Genomic DNA, 20,487 nt, shown 5'->3' on the forward strand with positions numbered 1-20,487 from the left:
GTGGATAAGAGGAAGACTTGTTATTAATGGGTTTTCAGAAAGGTCAAGTACATGGATGTCAGATTTTGCTGTCTAATGGCTCTTTATTCTTTGGCTATCAGAAAAAGGAGGTAATTGTGTTGAGATTATTGGCGTATCTCATCTCCCATCACCGTATGAAGGAAACCAACCACTTTGGGATTCTCCAGAGGGAGTGTTGTTTATTGATGGTGACGCTGTCATTCAATGGATTGCTGCGAGGCGGACGGAAGAAGATGGATGTGCCAATTATGTTACCTACCCCCCCCCCCCACACACACACACACACAGACACACACACTCTCACAAATCAGATTTAATTTCTGACAAGTTTAAGTCTATGATGTGTGCCCGAGCGAAATACAAAACAATTATGGCGAGTACGTTCTGTACATCACAATTCGTATGCTTTTTGAAAGAAAATTTTCAGTGAAAATCACGTTCTGCATTCTTTATTCTTTGACTCGATTTGAGATCTTCGACAAACATGTTTATTGTTTGTTTTATTTTTCATCATGCATAACAAAAGGAAATGAACAGAATATAGTGTTACACTAATGATACCTATAGTAGGAACTAAGAATAAAAAAATATGTATTTAAAGCGCAAAGTCCCTTGAATAACATAGGTTATAGTTACTAAACATTTTTCGAATTAAGCATTCATTAAACAAAATTTAAAACAAAAACTAAAAATAATGCCCCTGTAGCATGTTAAGATATTGACATCATTTGGATCTTGAATGAAATAAGTAAAACATCATCATCGTCGACCTCAGTTATGAAAAGTATTTGGAAAAAATATCATTTACAGAAGTCTGAGAGAAATAAATCCTTCATATTCTTCGTGAATGATAAAACATTGTTACAAATTCGTGTACAGGTAATGAATTCCAAAACTTAGGTCCTATATGTCTCACGGGCTATGAGCTAAGATACTCCTCGACTTGAACAGATGAAATCAAATGAATGTCTAGATGGGTGGCTATGAATGACCCTATTTAAAGTAAAATCACCACACAATGATAAAGTAATTCTTTTTTTAAGCGATACATAAAAAGTGCAGTATGCATTATAAGAATATCAGTCATTTTCAATGTTTTAAGTCTCTAAATATTGAGGTTTGTTTCAATATCATTGTATTCATGTATGGATGGTGATGTGAAAGTTTCACGACTGTATAGAATGAGGAAAACATAATGATGGAAAAGAATGAGACTCTAAACAGTTGACGTATTCCTCCGTCGTGTAATGCTCTTGACTGTTAAGGCTCCTAGACACAGACAAGTTTAAAAACTGGCGCCTCTAAAACGGCGCCACCTTGGTGACGCTGTTGTGGCATTTACAATAGCCAACTCTCTTCAGTAAAAAAAAAGCCAAGAAAGAAGCACTAAGCAGGGTCAATGTAACTTGTTTTTCTGAAGCGTTTTCGGCTTTCCTATCACATTGATTGACTTGTTTACGTTACTCATTGTTTCTCAATGCTGGATAATCCGTTTATTACTTGAACTAGTGGTTTTGGGTGCTACCTGACGTTTTATTATAAGTCTTTGGCAGTAACGGTTGTATACTTTCGTTTTGAGTTATTTTACACCTAACCTGGATTTAGTCAGTAGGCTTTTAATGCAATACAGTTGTTTTTAATGTCACGTAATAAGTTTTAGACATTTTAGTATGTATTGACACTTTTTCTGATAAAATGCACTTTGCTATTATTAAGCACTTCTGTTTTACCATTGTTCTGTACTAGCATAACGAAAACATAATATTACTGAATACCATATGGACAACACGAACACACTTAATCTAATATATTTTATTTACACTTCCACATATTTTTTTTCTCCACTCAAGCTCCATAGAAGTGAAGTGAGTTCATAATAATTCAATAATTCTGTGTTTTGTGAGCGTCGCGTGATATATTTTCTTTTTAAATTCATTCTTAATTATGATTTGAATGTACTTAGATGCTTGACAGCGTCTAAGCCAGCCTTTCGTTTTGCTGTTGTTATTTGACACTGGTTTAATATTTCAAGTGCCACATTTGTGTTTTTCATAAGTGAATTTCCGATGCATATGTTTGTCATTTCATTAATGAATCATTTTTGTTGATGTAGACTGTCGTTTAGTTTTTTTGAAAGTTCATCATCTCTTCATCTATAAGTTTCATTTTGTTTACATCACGATAGCAATCACTTTGCGTTTTCATTATGCTACCATTTTGGCTATGGCTTCATGTTTTAATGTTTCGCATTACTTGTCATATTTTTGCCACGGTTTCCATTTTTCAATCATCTGTGACTTGGTCTTAACATAACATTAACATTAAAGCGTACAGTATGTTGATAAAAAGTAAATATTGTACTGTTTGTACTTTTCTAAATTTCTCTATCATTTTAAATGTCGTTAATACAGACATAATTATGTTTATGAAATGTTCAAGGCCACACTTTACATGCATAGCAGTAATAACATTCAGTTGAACAAATAATAAATACCTGTAACCAAATTTCTTGAATCTCTTATGAGGACGCAATATTAATGTGACAAATTATAGAGGAACGAAAACAAAATTATCATACCGCGTACCGTTGAAGATATTCCATATCATTTTAGTTTTGGCGGGAAACATTTACATTCATGCCGCCTTCTTCCATTTCTATGCAACCTTTTACTTTATTCATATAAATTAATGTTTGTCCCTCCTTGTGATCTTTCGTGTGTTGAATAATTTCGCTTGGTTTTCAATGTTTTTGTTAATGTCAGTGTGCAGCCCAATAACCTCTTTTTAACAGATTCTTCTTTTATTCTTCCTTTTTTAACACATATTGTGTTACTTGTTTTGAATGCCTGTTTTCTGTTCTCTATTTTTCATCAAGGTAATTCACTAAAGAAATCAAATGTTATAACCTTTGAAAAGCACTCAACTTTTGTTTCAAATTTTTCTTTCACATCCACTCAGGTTTAGTTTTAAATGACAAAAAAAATCAATTTCTGAGAAATATAATAATTTAAATTAAACGTGTGTTATCATTTCAAGCTATTGTTGTAATTGGGACGTTATAGCTTGTTCTAATCGCTAATGACACTGATGTTTTATCGCACTCTTGGAATTATTTACTTTTTCTTGTGCATGTTTGTTTTAAAGATCACTCTTATTATCGTTTTTCTTATATGTTTGTATCCGTTTCTTTTTCTTCTTTTTTTAAAAGGTGGAATTCCTTCAGCGCAAATTTGCGCAAGAGTCAGATGCAAAATCCGAAGAAATAAAAGAGAAGGTTGGTCGTTGCATGCTAGGATGCCAATCACGTGACCCTAGTACTGAGCATGCGCAATTCCACTTAGAATTAGACAAATTGATAACTCATCCTTAGCCGTCATTGTTTTGATAATTATGACCATAAGAAAGTACTAACCATGTCAACTATTTATAAGAGTATTAATGTTTGGGAGTAAAATTTGATTCACAATTTCATGAGTGCATGTTGAAGTATTTCTAGCTTAATTGAGTTACTGTTTTAATAACAATTCATTGTAGACAGACGTTAGATTATTTACTAATTCATGATACAATGGACATGTCATCGATTTAAATCTACTGGAATGTAATAATGTAAGTAAAACTAAAACATACAACTGAAACAGAATCGAAATGAATGGAAAACAAAACTGAAAATGACAATGATTGAAACATACCTTTTTTAACCTATTAAAAGGTCGGATATTATCAATAATGCATGCCGCTTCTACATATTGAATTTATTTTTTCGTAATACAAAATGGAATACAGACTTTGGTCTTTGAAGACAGGATTTCAGGAATTAACTTACTACTACTTTAATCAAAGTTATCGTCCATGATATATTCGATTCTTGCTTGATTTTATATTTAACAACTTATATAAGTACATAGATTATCACCTTGTAATTATATTATGATCATCCGATTCAATTAACTCGTGAGAACTTTACAAAGCTGAATCTTTAGAGAAGGATGAGACGGTGGTCTTCACTCGATGAAATTGAAAAATATAACTGTTAAAAAAAACCCCGAAATATCTGAATTATACTAACATGCATGTATTACGAAATATTACTGTAATGATTATTGATTTTGACAAAAAAAATGCATATATGACAAAATACAACCTAATGAGGTCAACGTCATAATTATATCAACGTGCCCCGATGAGAAATGAGGTCGAATGGAATTCCTTTTGTACAAATTAACAACATTGAACCGTCATAAGAAACGTTAAATGCTATCTCCTAATATATCTTAATCTAGTTTAATCCACCGTTTGTCTCTGATTTCCTTAAAGCGCCGCATCCAGTTGAACTAGACCGGATTTAATGATGATGTAATTTTTGAATTATCAGCGTCAAAATTAACCATGATAGTGATATCTAAATAGATTATTTCCGGTTGATTTATAATTGCTCTTTCATCATGCCAGGTCGAAAAATGAAATTTAGTCATTTTTAAATGAACCGTGTGGCAAATAAAGCGGGAATGTTCCCAGTTTTTTAGGCATTCGCTATTCACGATTGGACAACAATAATTTTATTTGGATTTTATTTGAATCAAACGCGTACAGATGGGGGCATGTATACAAAAAAGGCCTTTCACCACCAGAGGGAAAAGGAATATTACATGTATATCAAAATCTATCACAACATTTCATTTTGTATATGTAAAATGATCTTTTTTTGCGCGCTCGCTTCGCGCCCTCGCGGCATTTTAGAAATTTTACTCAATACGCTGCTGTGTCTTGCTTCCCCGCCAAATGTTAGGCTCATTCCTTTACTAATTATCGTTTTAGAGTATACGTATTATAGACCTTTATACATTCTAAATATAACGAAGAATTTTTTTTTAGAGTAATCTGGGATTTTTTTTGGTCTTCTTTTTCAAAATTGAAGATAAATATGGTAAATATAAGTGAAATCCACACCATCAGAAAAAAAATTGATTTTGTTTTGGTGTTTTTCTTCGATCGTTAACAGTATAAATTTACCTGTAGATGAGTGAGTTGATAGCCCCTATATTCAAAATATGTTTTTATGACGATACTATATCATTTTAACTATTTGAATTTCATAATAAAAATAATTGAAATATTTCGTTCCCCCTTTTCAGTTTGTTTGACGTTGCGTTTGATCACTTCAATTATTTTTTGCATGTACTAATAGAATTGTTTCCATGAAGAATGCATCCCTGCTAACCCATTTTTTTTGTGTGTGAGTTTATTCATGTTTGTTTAGTCCATAATAACTAACAATTATTTTTTCCATTTTCCCTTAGGACACTTTAGGTGGATCATCTTGGTTTAGGAGAAACTATATTTTCTTCGTAATTCTGATTTATAGTAATATTGCACATAATATCGCTTTTTTTTTCTTACTTTGACATCAATGAGCCTTCATCTCTATGATTGAGTCGTTCTATTCAAACTATATTTCGGTTTCTAACCCAAGCAAAATATTCATTGAAAATGTTTACTTTCATCAGTATATTGAAGGTTCAGGAGCATATTCATCATGATAAGTGGTTCCCACAACACATTTAAAGCGTCTTTAAAAATCTTTATCCGATAGATAATTCAGCGTGAATCCCAGTGCATTTGTGAAAAAAAATCGAATTTCATTCATAGTTTCATACCCTGAAGATATACCTTTTTCTTACTTTGTAGAAATAGTAACACTAATATGAGTAAACTAATTGATTACACACTCAAACTTTTACCAGGCTCGCCTCCTCCGATCGACATCGTCTTCCGAATCATCCTTCGAATACGACATATCTGCCTTGCTCAACGACCTCCAGGAATCAACAGAACGCGAACGCGATCTCCAGAACCAACTTCAACTCGTAGAAGAGGAGAGTGACGTCATAAGAAAGAATCTAAATGAAGTGGAGCAGGAGAAGGAGGCCCTGGAGTTTGAACTGGAACGGTTCAAGATGCGTTTCGGGACCCTGGAGGAGCCGAAGAGGGCGGCAGACAGCGGTAAAGGTGTGGCTTCGGAGAAGGAGGCTGAGTTAAGACTCCAGCTGATGCTTGCCGAGCAGGAGGCTACAGTGATGAGGAGGAAACTGGTGGAGCTTGAAGCAAAGAACGAGGAGCTGGAAGGAGCTTTAGCTAGACTGTCTGAACGGCTCCCAGATGATGACGACACAGGTACATGAAAAACACCTCCAAATAACTTCATTTGATAGGTCATAACAGAACTCTTGAAAAATGGAAACCAGGATATTCAAGCCTAATTAATCATAATCTGAAGGGAGTGTCACCATTTAAGAAAGAAAAGAAAAATAAACTAAAACACATCCCATGTTTCATGGTGAAAGCCCATCTGAAGTTAATTATGATGGTATCTGGCGTGAAATGTAAATTCCTAATGGAGGTCAGTGTTTATAGACAAAAGTGATTTTCGAAGATATATTGATTCATATCCATTAGATCATGGAATATTTTGCAGACTGTCAGTTTGTGTAGCAAGGGAAGTGTTTCTTGAATTAGGACCCAATCGAGAAGCTGCAGCCCATATGATTAGGGATGGTCGCCTTTACTTCTTAGAACTCGACACCTCCGGAATATCCCAGTCCTTTAAGAATTAATTACACTTGTGTCACTGAGGATGGCATTCTATCTACAAAGTTGTTCTACTTAACAATTAGTAATGATCGACATAGATTTAGCGTACATTTGCGTGTGACACCTCGATATATCAACCCTCAAAAAGTCACGAGATGGCGCTATTCATTATTTTTCATCTGATCATTGATGATGATATCACTTGCTGAGTGACGAATCATTGGAAATAGAGAATAAGTGACATCCATAATACATTGTACATATAGCTATAAAACAGTTTTAATGATTTTATTTATGTTTATATGAAATGGTGATTCACTTGTGGGGGAGGGGGTGACGCGTGCTATTTTGTAACAAGTTAAGGTGAGTTCCAATAAAAATGTGATTTCCCAAAATTTGAAGAAAATATGGATCACATTCTTTCTGGACCTGTGATTTTTTATGATGCAAATTCTAATGTCCTTATATGGCCAACATTTTTATCTTTCATTTTCGACCACACAGCGCCACTACCTCAGCGTCAAGGTCCAGTAGGCGAGGAAGCTGGGCCTAAATCCACCTCCCATTCAGAGAGCAGTAGCAATGCTGAGATTGAGGCTCTTCGACGTCATGTAGAGGAGCTGATGCAGGAGAACGATGGTCTCAGAACTAAGGTCGAGATGCTAGATGAAGTCGATGCTGAATATCGTATCAATCCTGAGGAGCACATACGAGGAGAACCAGAACTTAGAACAAAGCTTCATCAAGCTGAGAGAGCTATCACAACATTGAAGAAACGATTGGTTGAAAGTGAGTTTCTCTCGATAATGACAGATAGATATTATTTAAGAATAAATCCATCAGCTTACTCATTTTTTTAAGCTATGAGATAACTACCTACTGACCAAGCATGTTTATGTTCCTAACTGTTCAAACAGAAAAGTTGACCACAATGAGAAATATTGGGAGTATGCTGCACTAAGTCATGTCATTGTTTTTTTTTGGGGGGGTTGTTTTTCAAATGATGAAAGGGGATTTGTTTTTGTAAATCAGAGTATTATCTTGCTATTTTCTTAACTGCACTTTACATCATCATTTTTAAAGGCTTATTTATTATGAGATCATTAAATAGAAAAAAGGATTATTTTTGCCACTATTGTGCCTGGGCAGGGAATGCAGTTAGTATTTCGATTAAGTTTTGTTTGATTGTCTGAAATTTTGGACGGGAGACTGGTCCCTCTAGACCTTGTTTGTCACGTAGACCACTGGTTTTTTTTTCATCATACCTGTAAATGATTTAATCTTTCCTAGGTGAGTACGAGGGTAGGACCTTCCAGATGGAGGCTGAATCCTTGCGGAAGCTTGCTCACATAGCTGGTGCTGAGGGTGGTGGAGGACACGCCAAACACAGGGGGAAATCACTGGAGACCAAACTCAGGGCACAGGTATCACTACTCAACACTGAAGCAGACGCGATGAGACGGCAGATCGTCACCTTGGAAATACAGAACGAACAACTCCAGGATGAACTCGAGAAGCAGATGCAGACTCCCGTTGCAGCAGCGCCCTCTCCAAGTTCTGACAGTGACCGGGAAAGATTAGAGGCCTTGCAGCAGAAGATCGCACAGCTTGAAGAGGAACTAGGTGCGTATTATGCGCGAGAAACTGCGGGGGTGGATGCGATGTCCCCACGGGTTCAACGCAAACCTCCACTAGGGGGTAATAGTAAGGGTCCGGGTGTAGAGATTCCTGTGTCACCCGTTGACCCTCAACCTGAAGGGAAGGTACTTCTAGGGATTGGGGAAAAAGGGAAGGGTGGTACGAAAGCTCCTGTTTCTCCCGTCTCGCCTCGTTCAGAAGGTAAACCTTTCCTCGTTGCGGGTGGCACTTCCAAGGTAGTTGAGAATCCTAAAAGCCCAATCTCTCCCCGCACCGACGGAAAGCCAAACTTTAGTATAGCAGGCAAGATGAAAGGTTCAGAAGCTACTCTCTCGTTGAAGATTGAACCATTAGGTGTCCCCAAATGTGACAATCCTGTGTCTCAGAGGGAGAGAAAACCATTGGTTCGGACAGATACCCCCTTTTCAGGTGACCTTCCGGAAGACCCTTTAAAATCGAAATTCCCGAACAAGTTACCATCAAATAAAAAAGGGCTTTCGAATATAAAGGAAGGAAAACCTTTTGGAACTCCAAAATCACCTATTGTCGAAAAAGGTGCGCAAAATGGGAGAGCCCCGATTGAAGCCGAAGATTCGAATAATAATTCTAATGCAATACATTCTAATTCTGCTGGGCCTCCAAACCGTACGAAGAACAATCAAACAGCCCAGTACGGGCACGGCAGTAAGGAATTCGCTTGTACTTTCCTTCCGAAAAAGAATGAAAAAGCGCCATTTAAAATGAAAGGTAATGCTTCTAATTCAAGTAAATCCGCTTCTGATCTTGAAAATAAAAAAGAATCGATGTCGTCTGACAAATTCGATAATACAAAAAAGGATCAAGATAAAGTAACTACTGAGAAACAATCTGGTATGGATCCTTCATCAAAGACTGGGACAAAGGGTTCAGATGATAGAGGCAGTGAGTCCGAATCTGAGGAACCATATGTGTCGGTGTCGGCAAGACGTAACATGTGGAAGGGCTTAGTTCAAAAGCACAAGATTCAAACTGGGATCAAACCGGGAATGGGGCCTGGTAAAACCAAACCTCAGATACAATTACCACCAAAGGTATGTGAAGAAAAGGGCAATGGTCAAGACACGACTAAGCAGACAGGTTCAGCCTCTCCACATTCAACGCTGAATGTACCCGCTAATCCAACTACCCCATCGGGAAAAGGAGACAAGGTTTCGGAAAAACCGATATCTCCTTCCAGTCCTGGCCAAAATCCATTCGGACAAAATCCATTAGGGCTAAAACCAAAGAAATCCAATGTTCAAAGATTATGGTAGGAATTAAAGTGTGTAAGTCATAGATAGGATTGGTATGGATAATAGTTTTCAAATGCTGATGTTGCTTTTAGTTGTTTCGATGGTTTTGTCACACTATTTGGTGAGTGAGAATTTGCGAGTTTAAAGGATTTTAATTACGAATGATATTTGACCTTTGCAAGCCTTCACCCACCTTAGATGTGAGAGAATTATATTGTTAGGTTGTCCTCTCGTCCGTTCTTTTTTTTCATTCTCACGACAAACTAAAATAAAAGTTCAGACTTTATGCATGTAGGATTGACGTGATCAGGTCGGATTTCAAGATATGATACAAAGATAAATCTGTACCTGGAATGGTTGGCCCTCCCATATCATAAAGAACGGTGTGAATAATCAACTTCAAACTTGGTCCATGTTTGAATTACGGGAATTGCAATCTTGAATATGTTTTGAAGAATAATGTCACTCTTTGGCAGATCTGACATTGGAGGCATTGGTGCATGCGGTCGGGAACTATATTTTTCTTTCTTTCTTTCTTGCCGTTTAATATGTTTCGCTTAGACAATGGCTGTAAATAATTATGGAAAGCCCCGATACACATGTTGCTAGACAACAAAAGTTATCATTCTTTTCCGCAATACACCTAGAAGCAAAGATTTAAGAGAGTGCTTAGATTATTATTTCACCTTATATTTCTTCATCATCTATTCGTCTATTTTAACGTGTATACTTTTTTCTTCTCTCTATTTTCTGTTTCTTTTAGCTCTGAAATAGTAATTCATTAACCAAGTTTGTTGTTATAGATTGTTTTATTGTTTTTACTTATGTTTTCACTGACAATATTTATCTGTATTGATGGTCATTTTTTGTCTCGCCTGCGTAGCAGAGCGTGACTAGGCGCCAATTTTCCAACGGCGACGGCGGCGTCGTCAACATTGAAAACTTAACCAAGGTTAAGTTTTTGAAATATCATAAATTAGAAAGAAGATGAACCTAGTTCACGAAACTGGAACATGAGGGTATTCAAGTATTACTGAACATCCTGCCTGAGTTTCAGGTCACATGACCAAGGTCAAAGGTAATTGAGGGTCGATTTTTTTGGAAATCAATTCTGAAATCTTAACCAAGGTTTAGTTTTTGAAATGTCGTCACAACTTAGAAAGTATATGGACCTATAAGGGTAATGGTGTATCACTGAAGATCCTGCCTGAGTTTCAGATCACATGACCTAAATCAAGGTCATTAGGGTCAACGAACTTTGACGATGTTGGGGGTATTTGTGATATTGTCATAACTTTGAAATTTTATGGAGCTAACGTTAATGAAAAATGGACATAAGGGCAACCAAGTATCCCTGAACATCGTGTGCGAGTTTCAGGTCACATGACTCAGGTCAAATTTCATTTATGGTCAATGGACATAGTATTAGTATTGTATTTTTATATGAATGTCTTATGTTGTGAATAATAATTCAATAGCTGTTTTCAAAGTCAGCACTGCTGCTATATCGAATCGCGTAATACAGGCAAGAGGCGTTCCACTTGTATTATTTTTAGTTGCTTAACTTTGTGTATGAATACAGAAGAATTTTAAGTATATGATTTAAACATTGACTCCTGCTATATTTAAATTGTATTTGTGAATTTCTTCTTTTTATTCTTACTAATAATCAATTTCATTGGGATAAACCTCACCACAATAACACTTAATTTATAAGGTTGACATTCTGATATTCACGTGTGCTTTATGCTAAATTTCCATTGGTTGACTTTTAACTTCAATTTAAAAGATCGAACTGGTATGGATCTATTTTCTAATTAATACTTTTTCATTGAATGTATAAATCCAATGTTTCTACAAATGGATTTGACCTATATACGTTTTGTTCATGTAGGTTTCTGCGTATTATTGCAAGTAATCTAATTAACTGCCTACTATTTACTGTCACTGAAATGAATTCTGATCTGTGCTTGATTTTAATTTAGATTTGTTTTCAAAGTATTTTTATCACGACATTTATGCTAAAAATAACTACTAATCCATTTTCTCAGTATTCTAGAATTGATTTCTACTTACGTCAGTCCATGAAAATTATGAAATAAGCACCAAAATCTTATCTTTTCCAATATAGAAATGAGCATTGTCTTTAATGATACTATCTGGATAAAAATACAATTTACAGGAGAACAACCGCACAGGATTATGAGGAAAATTTGACTATGTCATGTTTTACCACAAAAACACATTGTATGGTAATGAGCTTGACTTTTGAACATGATCAAAATATTGACAGTTGTCTGGTTTCTTTGTAAACATTAAAATATAGGAATCTCCTACCAGGTCAGGCTAACCTGATCTTGGGTTCTGACTCACTATTCTTATTTTCAACGAGAATGAACTTTTTATGGCCTGGACTAACTTATTTGCAATATTGAAGAAAAAAATGATTTGTTAACCAAGCCCCTGATGTGAAGTATATGTATAATCCAAATCTTATAGATGTGTGCATTTCAGAATAAGAAAGGCATCTTTGAATCAATCTTATTTCAGGAAAAATGTTCTCCCCCACCCATGAACACATTAAATCTTACATAAGATTCTTCTGCACTTTGATTTATGAATTTTCCACCTCCCCCTGCAACTTTTTCTTGGAGAATTAAGCTAATATTAGATCGATAATAGTATTAAAAAACACATACATGACACGTTAACGTATTCACGTGATATGCCTTCAGAGGAAATTCTCTGATAATTTTTCAGTATATATTTATATACCTTCAGTTCTATTTTATTTGAATTATGATGAATTTTATGAAAATAGTTATTATACAATATATTTTACTGCATTATGCGCTTATGCCTTCATTGTTAAATAAGCTTTGTTTTATTCGATTACAGACAATGCTTTGTATATCAGTTATTCGATATGATTACTTCATAATAAACCTTTTGATTTGAATTCGGTTTGCAAACTTTATGATGTAGATTACTGAAATCAGATTTTGCAATTTGTCTCATATGAAGAATTTGAGAGATTAGGTGATTTTTTTATTGCAGTGCAATTTCATAGTTTAAACTTGTGTGCCTCTATCTAAGCAATGTGCGAGAAATATAGTTCCACATGGATATTTCGATTTCGTATTTGAATATTTTGTTTTGAATTAGTTTTGACAAGATATTTTCTGTTGCTCGACTTAATCTATGTTCACGCAAGTCTTTGTATTATGATAGGCACAAGTGCTAACGTAAATATTGTTTTTCAGAAATTTTATCATATTTATCAAATTTATGCAATACTTCATGCAATATCAAACGTGCTTGTAAGTAATAAATATATGTATCTAATTTAACACTACTTTATGATTTGCCCTTTTTATCTGTCATTTTTTTTTATAATTGAGAGTTTTTGCATGGATAGCTAGTAAATCTGAATCCGAGATTCAAATGAATGAAAACCTTTCTTGGAGAATCCAATCAACACGTTTACTTGCTTTGGGAGAAAAGAAGGTGAAAGTTTGAAAAAAGAATCATGAAAATGAGGCAAACGAATTAAACGTTATGAAAGTATTAAGTAAAAAATGCAATCGCCATAATTACATGTATCTATAGTGATTTCAAATTCGCTGCAAAGAAAGTGATGTTATGATATATGGTTGAGGCTAGGGGAAGGACTATGATTAGAGTCTGTGTCAATACTTTTACTGGGAATGATATTTTGTCTTTATTTGGGAATTGATATAATTATCGCCCCGATGAAATGTCTATATAGAGGAGAAACAAAAATTGATTTGGTGACTTAACAATGGGAGAGTAACCCTCTCTCCCTATCACTCGTTACAATCAACTCACTAAGTTGCCAATTTGCGATGATTTTCTTTTTTGTCAAACAGCTCTAGCTTTTTTCTTTATTCCTTATTGATATCGTAAAGACTTACACCTTCTGATCTTTTTTTATTATTTCCTCTCTCACACGAATCATTTTATTACCTCTGTAACATTAACATAAAATCAAGCTTTTAGGGATTGTAATTTGAACAGCTTAAAGTGAAACCTTTAAGAATATTCATTCATGTTAATTAAAATATGAGAGATGGTGGTGTTTTTAGAGGGAGAACATTGTTAGGGCCTATGCCCTAAGGTTTATGCATAATGTATTTTGGGTATATCTACCGCGTATCCCCCCCCCCCCCATTACGCAAAACGTACTTTCACTTTCTGTGTCATTCATTCGTAGTAACCATCACTGAAGCTTTGATTTGAGTTGGCTGTTCAGTTAAGATAGAGTTACTATTGGACGTAATTCCTTGCCTGTGGCCCGTTCCGTATTGATCGACTATGGTAACTTTGCACTTACGGTAATTACCGTGGTAACATGACTCAGTAGCCAATCAAAATCAAGGTTTCCATGGTACAATGATGGAAAAGTTACCATGATTGTAAATCTTTATAAAATGTGCCCCAGACGTGATAAGAATGCAAATGAGTGTTACAGAAAAAAATGGAAACGAAACTAGCTAAATCAAGATGAAGACTGAATAACTAATAGTTATGGAGATAAGACCAAGGATTATTATATAAACAGCGCCACCAAGCGTTGTCACTAAAAAGAATTTGGACGCTGGTGGTAAACCTACCCTTTCAAAATTCTTCAAGAATTTCCCATCATGCTTTGCGATGCCTACGGCAGCGGAGACGTGATTGGTCTTTAAATACAATTGGCTAATTAGCCTAAAGGGTCACGTGACTTGGTAAATGAATCTGTCGGTGATGGTATCTGTTTTTCATCTGTTGACTCTCACGGTTAATGTACAGGGTGACTAGAAAGAAAGAACTATATTGTGGAATAATCCATATCAAGTATTCACACAAGAGATATCAACGCTTGATTGCCTCCATAGAATTAAAATGATTAATGAAGTAATTAATTATAATTCAAATATTGAGAAAGTGTTACAAAGTTCCATTATGTGGTCATATTTTAGAAATGATACATTTAGTGAACTGTTATGGGCTTACGTCATCAAATGACAGAAATTCGCATACAAAAATGAAGTTGATCACATCTTTTCTTGCTGTTTTGAGGAAGATATCAACCATAGACATGTGTTTTAGTTATGTAATGTATTTACGTTCTAACAATATTAGTACGACTTGATCATTGCGCCATTATCATGCTTGTAAATATTATTTCGTTCACTCTTTGGTTGTGATATAATGTTAATTTTTTTATTGGGACACCGTGTACACCCTATCATCTTGCCAAAAGGAAACGAAGCTGTTTATAAGTGATGATAAGATAACCATTCAGCTCTTCGCTATGTGAAGCCCGGTGAACTTGGCAGTTGTTACACACATTCCTCAATTGTATTCTTCCATTCACCCTGGCCCATGTAGAGCCTGTTTACTTTCAACAATTTTTCACCAAACAACCCGAGGCAAGACTAAGCAGAGTGTTGCGTCTTTTTAGGAGGTGACATTTTGAGGACTGTGAAAGGCTTTCATAACCTTTCCGTGGCGACGCTGTCGGATTAATTACTGTTAAACCAATTCCTTATGATATTTCGTGAATATTCACATTTTATAATACCAATGTTTATAACAATTTTCAAATTTGAAAATTCTGTTGGATTTCCATTTCAATGAGTGATTGTTTTCTTTTATAGAAAAATAAAAGTGTTTCTACATCTTATGGAGATAAACGTGTAGACTAGATGTAGAATCTGCTGGAACTCCAGCTTAATACTCGTTCTCATGAATTTATTATAGATATTATGGCTTGATGTGTTCACATTATTCTATCTTGGTCTTATCTGAAGAATGCTTCATATAACAATCTGAAAACAGTGATGTCATTTATCTTTTGATTTGAAATTTTACACCTGTACACGTTGATCTCACCCCATCTGTAAAACTAATCAGATATCAGATTGAAAGAGATCGGGTCACCATGAATTAATTTGATATGCTTAGTACTAGGTCCATGGTACTGGTTAGGGCTCCTTCAATGATATATCACATGTGTATTTGTACTCTGACGGAACCAGTCTTACATCGTCGTTCTATGTTAATACAGAAGTCTGTCATCGCTTAATCACCATCAGCTGCACCCTTTTTTCTTTCTGTTCTGAATCGCCAAAGTCATAAGGGTAACTAATGAATTAACAGTTGAGCGATGTTATGTTGTTTGCTTTAAGAAATCGTATCGTGGATGACTTTTTCAACTAAACATTTGAAAAAACACTAAAAAGACTGAGTAAAATTTTACCAAATATTGGGTAGAAAGGGAACATGAATGTTTGCTGGATATTTCTTTTTTTACCCCATATTGGGCAAAATGCATGTTTAAAGGGTAAATTCCAACGCAACATTGCTTAAATGTACAAAATACTTGGTATCCTTTTACCCAACCAACATCCATGTTCCCATTTTACCCAATAATAGATAAAACTTTTTTTATAGTAAAGACATGTCTGATGTTTCGGGTATTTGAAATTTTCTCTGTCTCGTACCCATTCACCTAAAATGCATTCGTGTCATGTGAACAGACTGTATAGGTTGTGTATTCTCAAATCACCTTCGTAATGTGCTGTCCAATAGTAGTCGAAGTTAAAGCAGATTATCATAAAAGATTTTAAAAGGTGTGAGGTCAGTGCTCAATTATTTCCAGAGCAATGATACTTTGATTTAAACCAGATAAGAAGAATAGCAAGAATATTTGATTCACATTCGACTGTCTCTCGTTCCAATTGAACATTCATGTTGAACTATCCCTTCAACTGTGGTCCATTCTTGCTATGATCTAATTATGTGAATTCAACGGGCACAGTCTTAAAACAAACCATTGGCCTTCTGGTGTAACTGTGATGTCAACAGCGATAATTTGACATGTGCTATCTCGGTTGGCATGCCTCCACGTGGAACATAACATCCTGAATGATGATAGAATGGGGAGGGGTAACATGAGTAGGGTCCTATAGGGTAAAGGTTTGGCTTTGGAGGGGTAACATGAGTGGGGGTAAAGCCAATGTTATGCTGGGAATGGATAACATAAAGGGGGTAAAGGTTCTTCTGAGGATAGAGCAGAGAGAAGTAAGAAAGAAACATAGTGCATAGGAAGAAGCTTTCATGTTCAAATGATGGTGTATAGCAAAAAGCCAAAATGAGAAAGGAAGAAAAAAATTTATGTGGAGAATTATGGATAGCGTAAAAACGAATTCAATGTGACTTTTTTCAAGTTATTCAAAGTGAAAAGAAATTGTCCGACATATAAAAATGGTTTGTCCTATATCATCTAGTCAATAAATTGGCATAAGGAGAATGATGATGATGAGGGATGCAAGATAACTCTAATGAAGGTAAATTAAGTACATCTGGCTTGAACATCTTCACCTTGAAATAGACTAGGAAGACAAACTTTCTTTGCCAAAAATATCAAAAACAACATCAAGACTCGATATAATCGCAACTCTCAATTAAATCAGGCCATTACTGATTACAAGGGCACTATAAGAATGTTCATTTATCATCGCTTGTCAGTTAGAGTCGTAGTCTCTTGTCTTGAGGGTTATTAATGAAAAGAAGTAAATAACGAAGGCATTGGACGTGCCTGAGCTGCAAGACTAGTCCAAATGAATGACTTCATAGATGTGTTTATCAATGGAACAGTTGTTGATGCCAGATGGAATAAAAAAAACGTTGATGTATCTGTCCATTTTCATATAATATCTTGAGGAATATACTCCCCCATGCCAGGTGAATTCAAAGTTATTTCGTGTGGTGAGAATCGACATTTTTGTTTTTTACGTATTATGTTTTACTTCATCTAAAGTATTCATTGTTCGGATCGTTTGTCCTATTCGACCAGCTTTTCTGCAATGTTTCGAGATCGAATATGTCCTAGGTTTGGTTATGATATCCTGTTGATGTGGTATTCAAGTATATTGGAGGCAGAACTTCAATCACCAAGATTTGCTGCACTTCGCCGCACTTCGCCAAAATCAAGAAACTGAATTCATCTCTGTTTTTGAAGAGGGAACCGTATTTTCTGTTTTGTTTTTAATCAATGATATCTATGTTAAAATGTCACTGTTATCCTTTTAATCTTGTGGATTGCTGGTAGGTAAACAAAAGTCGTTTCTTCGGAACAATTTCCTTTTCTTTTTTTATGACGATATCTTGTGGGACGTTAAAGATACGCAATACATCTTATGATTCCATCTCTTCCATTTTATCATTTTTCTTGAACCGATAGGTGACCTGTTGTTGGTGGTGAAGAGCAAAGATGTCACCCAGGAGCAGCAGGAGAAAGAGCTCCAGGTCTCCAAGAGGGAGTGTGGTCAGCTCCGCCGGGAGATGCTTGCCAATGAGTCCGTCCTCAAACAACGACTTGGGGAGGAGGAGGCAAGGAGAGAAGTGGTGGAACAACAGCTTCGGATCGTTGAGGAGAGAGCAGATGCATTGCAGGTTGGTATACGAGGTGGTAGTGGTGTGGGGTGGTGGTGGTGGTGGTGGTGGTGGTGGTGGTGAAGGTGGTGAGAATGTTGGTATTTATGGTAAAGGGATATGTTGAAAGTGGTGGTATTTGTGATGTTTGATGGTGTTTGAAACAGGCCTACTACTGAAAATCTGTATTTTTAATGTTAATGGGGTGAGTGTGGTAGATTGGGAAGGTGATGGTGATTGTGATACCAATAGTGGTGGTGGTGGTAATGATACCCTTGCAATGGATTGTATGAATGACAATCATGGTGATAGCTATAAAGTTGTGACAGTGATGTTTATGCACGATGTTGAAGCTCAGTGATGATACGGATTGGTGGTGGTCAATTCGGTCATGATCTGGTGTTATAGTAAAACTTTACACCTCATGTAGATACAATTGGTTTATCATTAATTGTAGTGGTGATGATGATGATGACGATGATGATTACGATGTTTTATGATGGAAAAAGTACACCATTGCGAATCAAATGTTGGTATTTACAGTTGAACTACACCGTTTCTTGAAAGCCAAGACCACCCCCAATTATTCTGTAAATCTCTGTTTCTTTCTATTTCACGATCAAGTCACACCTTCACGACGTTTGCAAGGGCGCCCCCTCACAGAGTGAAGTGAAAAGTGCACCACCCGATGTCACGATATCAGATGAAACCGCTACTACCTCAGAACATACACCTTCACATACCAAACAAACTGATCAGGTACCACTATATCAAACTTTTTTATCCATCAAACTTTCTTTATTCGTCAACCCCAACCAATTTCACTAATCACAACATGAATTCTATTCACGAAGTTTTGTATGAAATAATTATGATTCAATATAATTCATTCTAACCAAACTGAAATCTGCAAATAAAGTCCCGACACTTTTGTTAATACTCTTCTACAATATTCGGGGTTTTTTTTACAAGATGTACCTTCAATATTGAATTCATCTTTCAAAATATATGACGAATATCCTACTTTCTTGTATCATCATTTTTATAAGACTTATTAATGTTTGTATTCATATTTAAATAGTCATTAGGAAGACCTTGCTTATTTTTTTTTCTGCTGCGGTGTACTCGAAAATGGTGGTTGTTGATGCTTTGATTTAGTCAGGAACTTAAGTCCCCAAAGTTTACATAGATGTCTAAGTAAAGTAAGATTTAGATATTTTGATTGAGATATAAGTTGCAAATTATTCATGCAGATAATTAATTCAATTCATTTTAATATATGATAATTTATAAGACCAAGCACGATTAGATTAGAGTGAGGGTTGTATTTTAAACAGGGATTCTGGATGCAGCGAGTTACTGCATTGGAACGTGAACTTGCCGAAGAACGACAACGATGTCGAGCAGCAGAGAAACGAGCAGAATTACTAGGAGGTGATGTCGCTGAGGTACCGCCACAGTCACCTCGACCAGGGGAGGGAGAAGAAGCGGCTCTGAGAGAACGGGAAAAGGAATTACTCAAATTTGAGGTAAGAATGTCAATAAATAGAGATAAAGAATAACTAAAACATAAATACGAAAATGTCTGACGATTTGATTTATTTGAAAATAAATTTTCATCACAAAAACAGTAATTCCGAATTGCTTAATGATCTCATTATTTGTAGCAAAAACAAAGAAATAAGATTAGTTATTTTTATTAAATTATCATCTGCATGCCAAAGCGGACCATAAATTGTGAAACCCAGGCATGAATCAGATCAGAAGAATAACCTCTGTTCGCATTCCTCTATTCCTAATCTTGAAATGAACTAGCAACACGATAATAAATATCCAAATTCGGCAGGATAAATATATTTTAAACATTGCATTACACCTGTGACTTTAGGGCACCTTGACAGAATTTTGGCTATCGGTGTTAAGATACTTTCAGATTGTTTTATCGGAAGAATTGTTCTGGATGTGACAAGGTAGATAGATGATATCTTCTTGAGTTCTAGAATCAGATCCTTAGATCTCTTAACGGTGTTCTTTCTACAATTTTGTCACCGATGTATGCTGATTAAGAATTACTGATTTCAATGTTCATTGTATATTGTACATAAATGTTCTTATATATTTCTCCCTTGGGGGTCATTCCGATTGTTCATGGTAAACAATTCGACATGATCTCTTTCCATCAAATCAGTAAAAGAAACAAAACAGTGACAGATTGTTGGCTGATGATCGCATAATACCGATCTTGTCAAGTATTGTATTGTTCCCATCTGCAGTCTATGCCTTCAGTGTCCTATGTAGGTCTCGGTCTCCCCTTTAAGGGCACGTCGCATCTTTGGCTATTCTATGAATCACATGATAAATTGCAACATTATTGAGGCTAAGTTTTCATTGTTATTTGATGTTTATTGTGTCTTTTTACCAAGATATCCTAGGTCAGGAGACCTTTGTGTCTGTGTCATAGGATGTTTCAGTTAACAGCTTCAAGGGTAGTATTTATCCGTTGTGATGAAGTGATAGACGAATT

At 35.6% G+C, this 20,487-nt stretch overlaps 1 protein-coding gene across 1 annotated transcript in view; it reads left to right on the forward strand.

Annotated features, from left to right (window-relative positions):
* Positions 1-391: 391 nt before the first annotated feature.
* LOC121405660 (trichohyalin-like) overlaps positions 392-20,487 on the forward strand; it is a 67,547-nt gene continuing 47,451 nt past the window's right edge. Inside the window, exons 1-9 of the mRNA XM_041596560.1 lie at positions 392-421; positions 1,872-1,886; positions 3,230-3,295; positions 5,766-6,195; positions 7,117-7,401; positions 7,903-8,235; positions 17,773-17,984; positions 18,588-18,722; positions 19,301-19,492. Coding sequence (XP_041452494.1) covers positions 392-421; positions 1,872-1,886; positions 3,230-3,295; positions 5,766-6,195; positions 7,117-7,401; positions 7,903-8,235; positions 17,773-17,984; positions 18,588-18,722; positions 19,301-19,492 — 1,698 coding nt within the window. The remainder of the gene's footprint in view (positions 422-1,871; positions 1,887-3,229; positions 3,296-5,765; positions 6,196-7,116; positions 7,402-7,902; positions 8,236-17,772; positions 17,985-18,587; positions 18,723-19,300; positions 19,493-20,487) is intronic.

This window comes from Lytechinus variegatus, chromosome 1, assembly GCF_018143015.1.
Source record: "Lytechinus variegatus isolate NC3 chromosome 1, Lvar_3.0, whole genome shotgun sequence".
In the NCBI taxonomy this organism is placed as follows: domain Eukaryota; kingdom Metazoa; phylum Echinodermata; class Echinoidea; order Temnopleuroida; family Toxopneustidae; genus Lytechinus; species Lytechinus variegatus.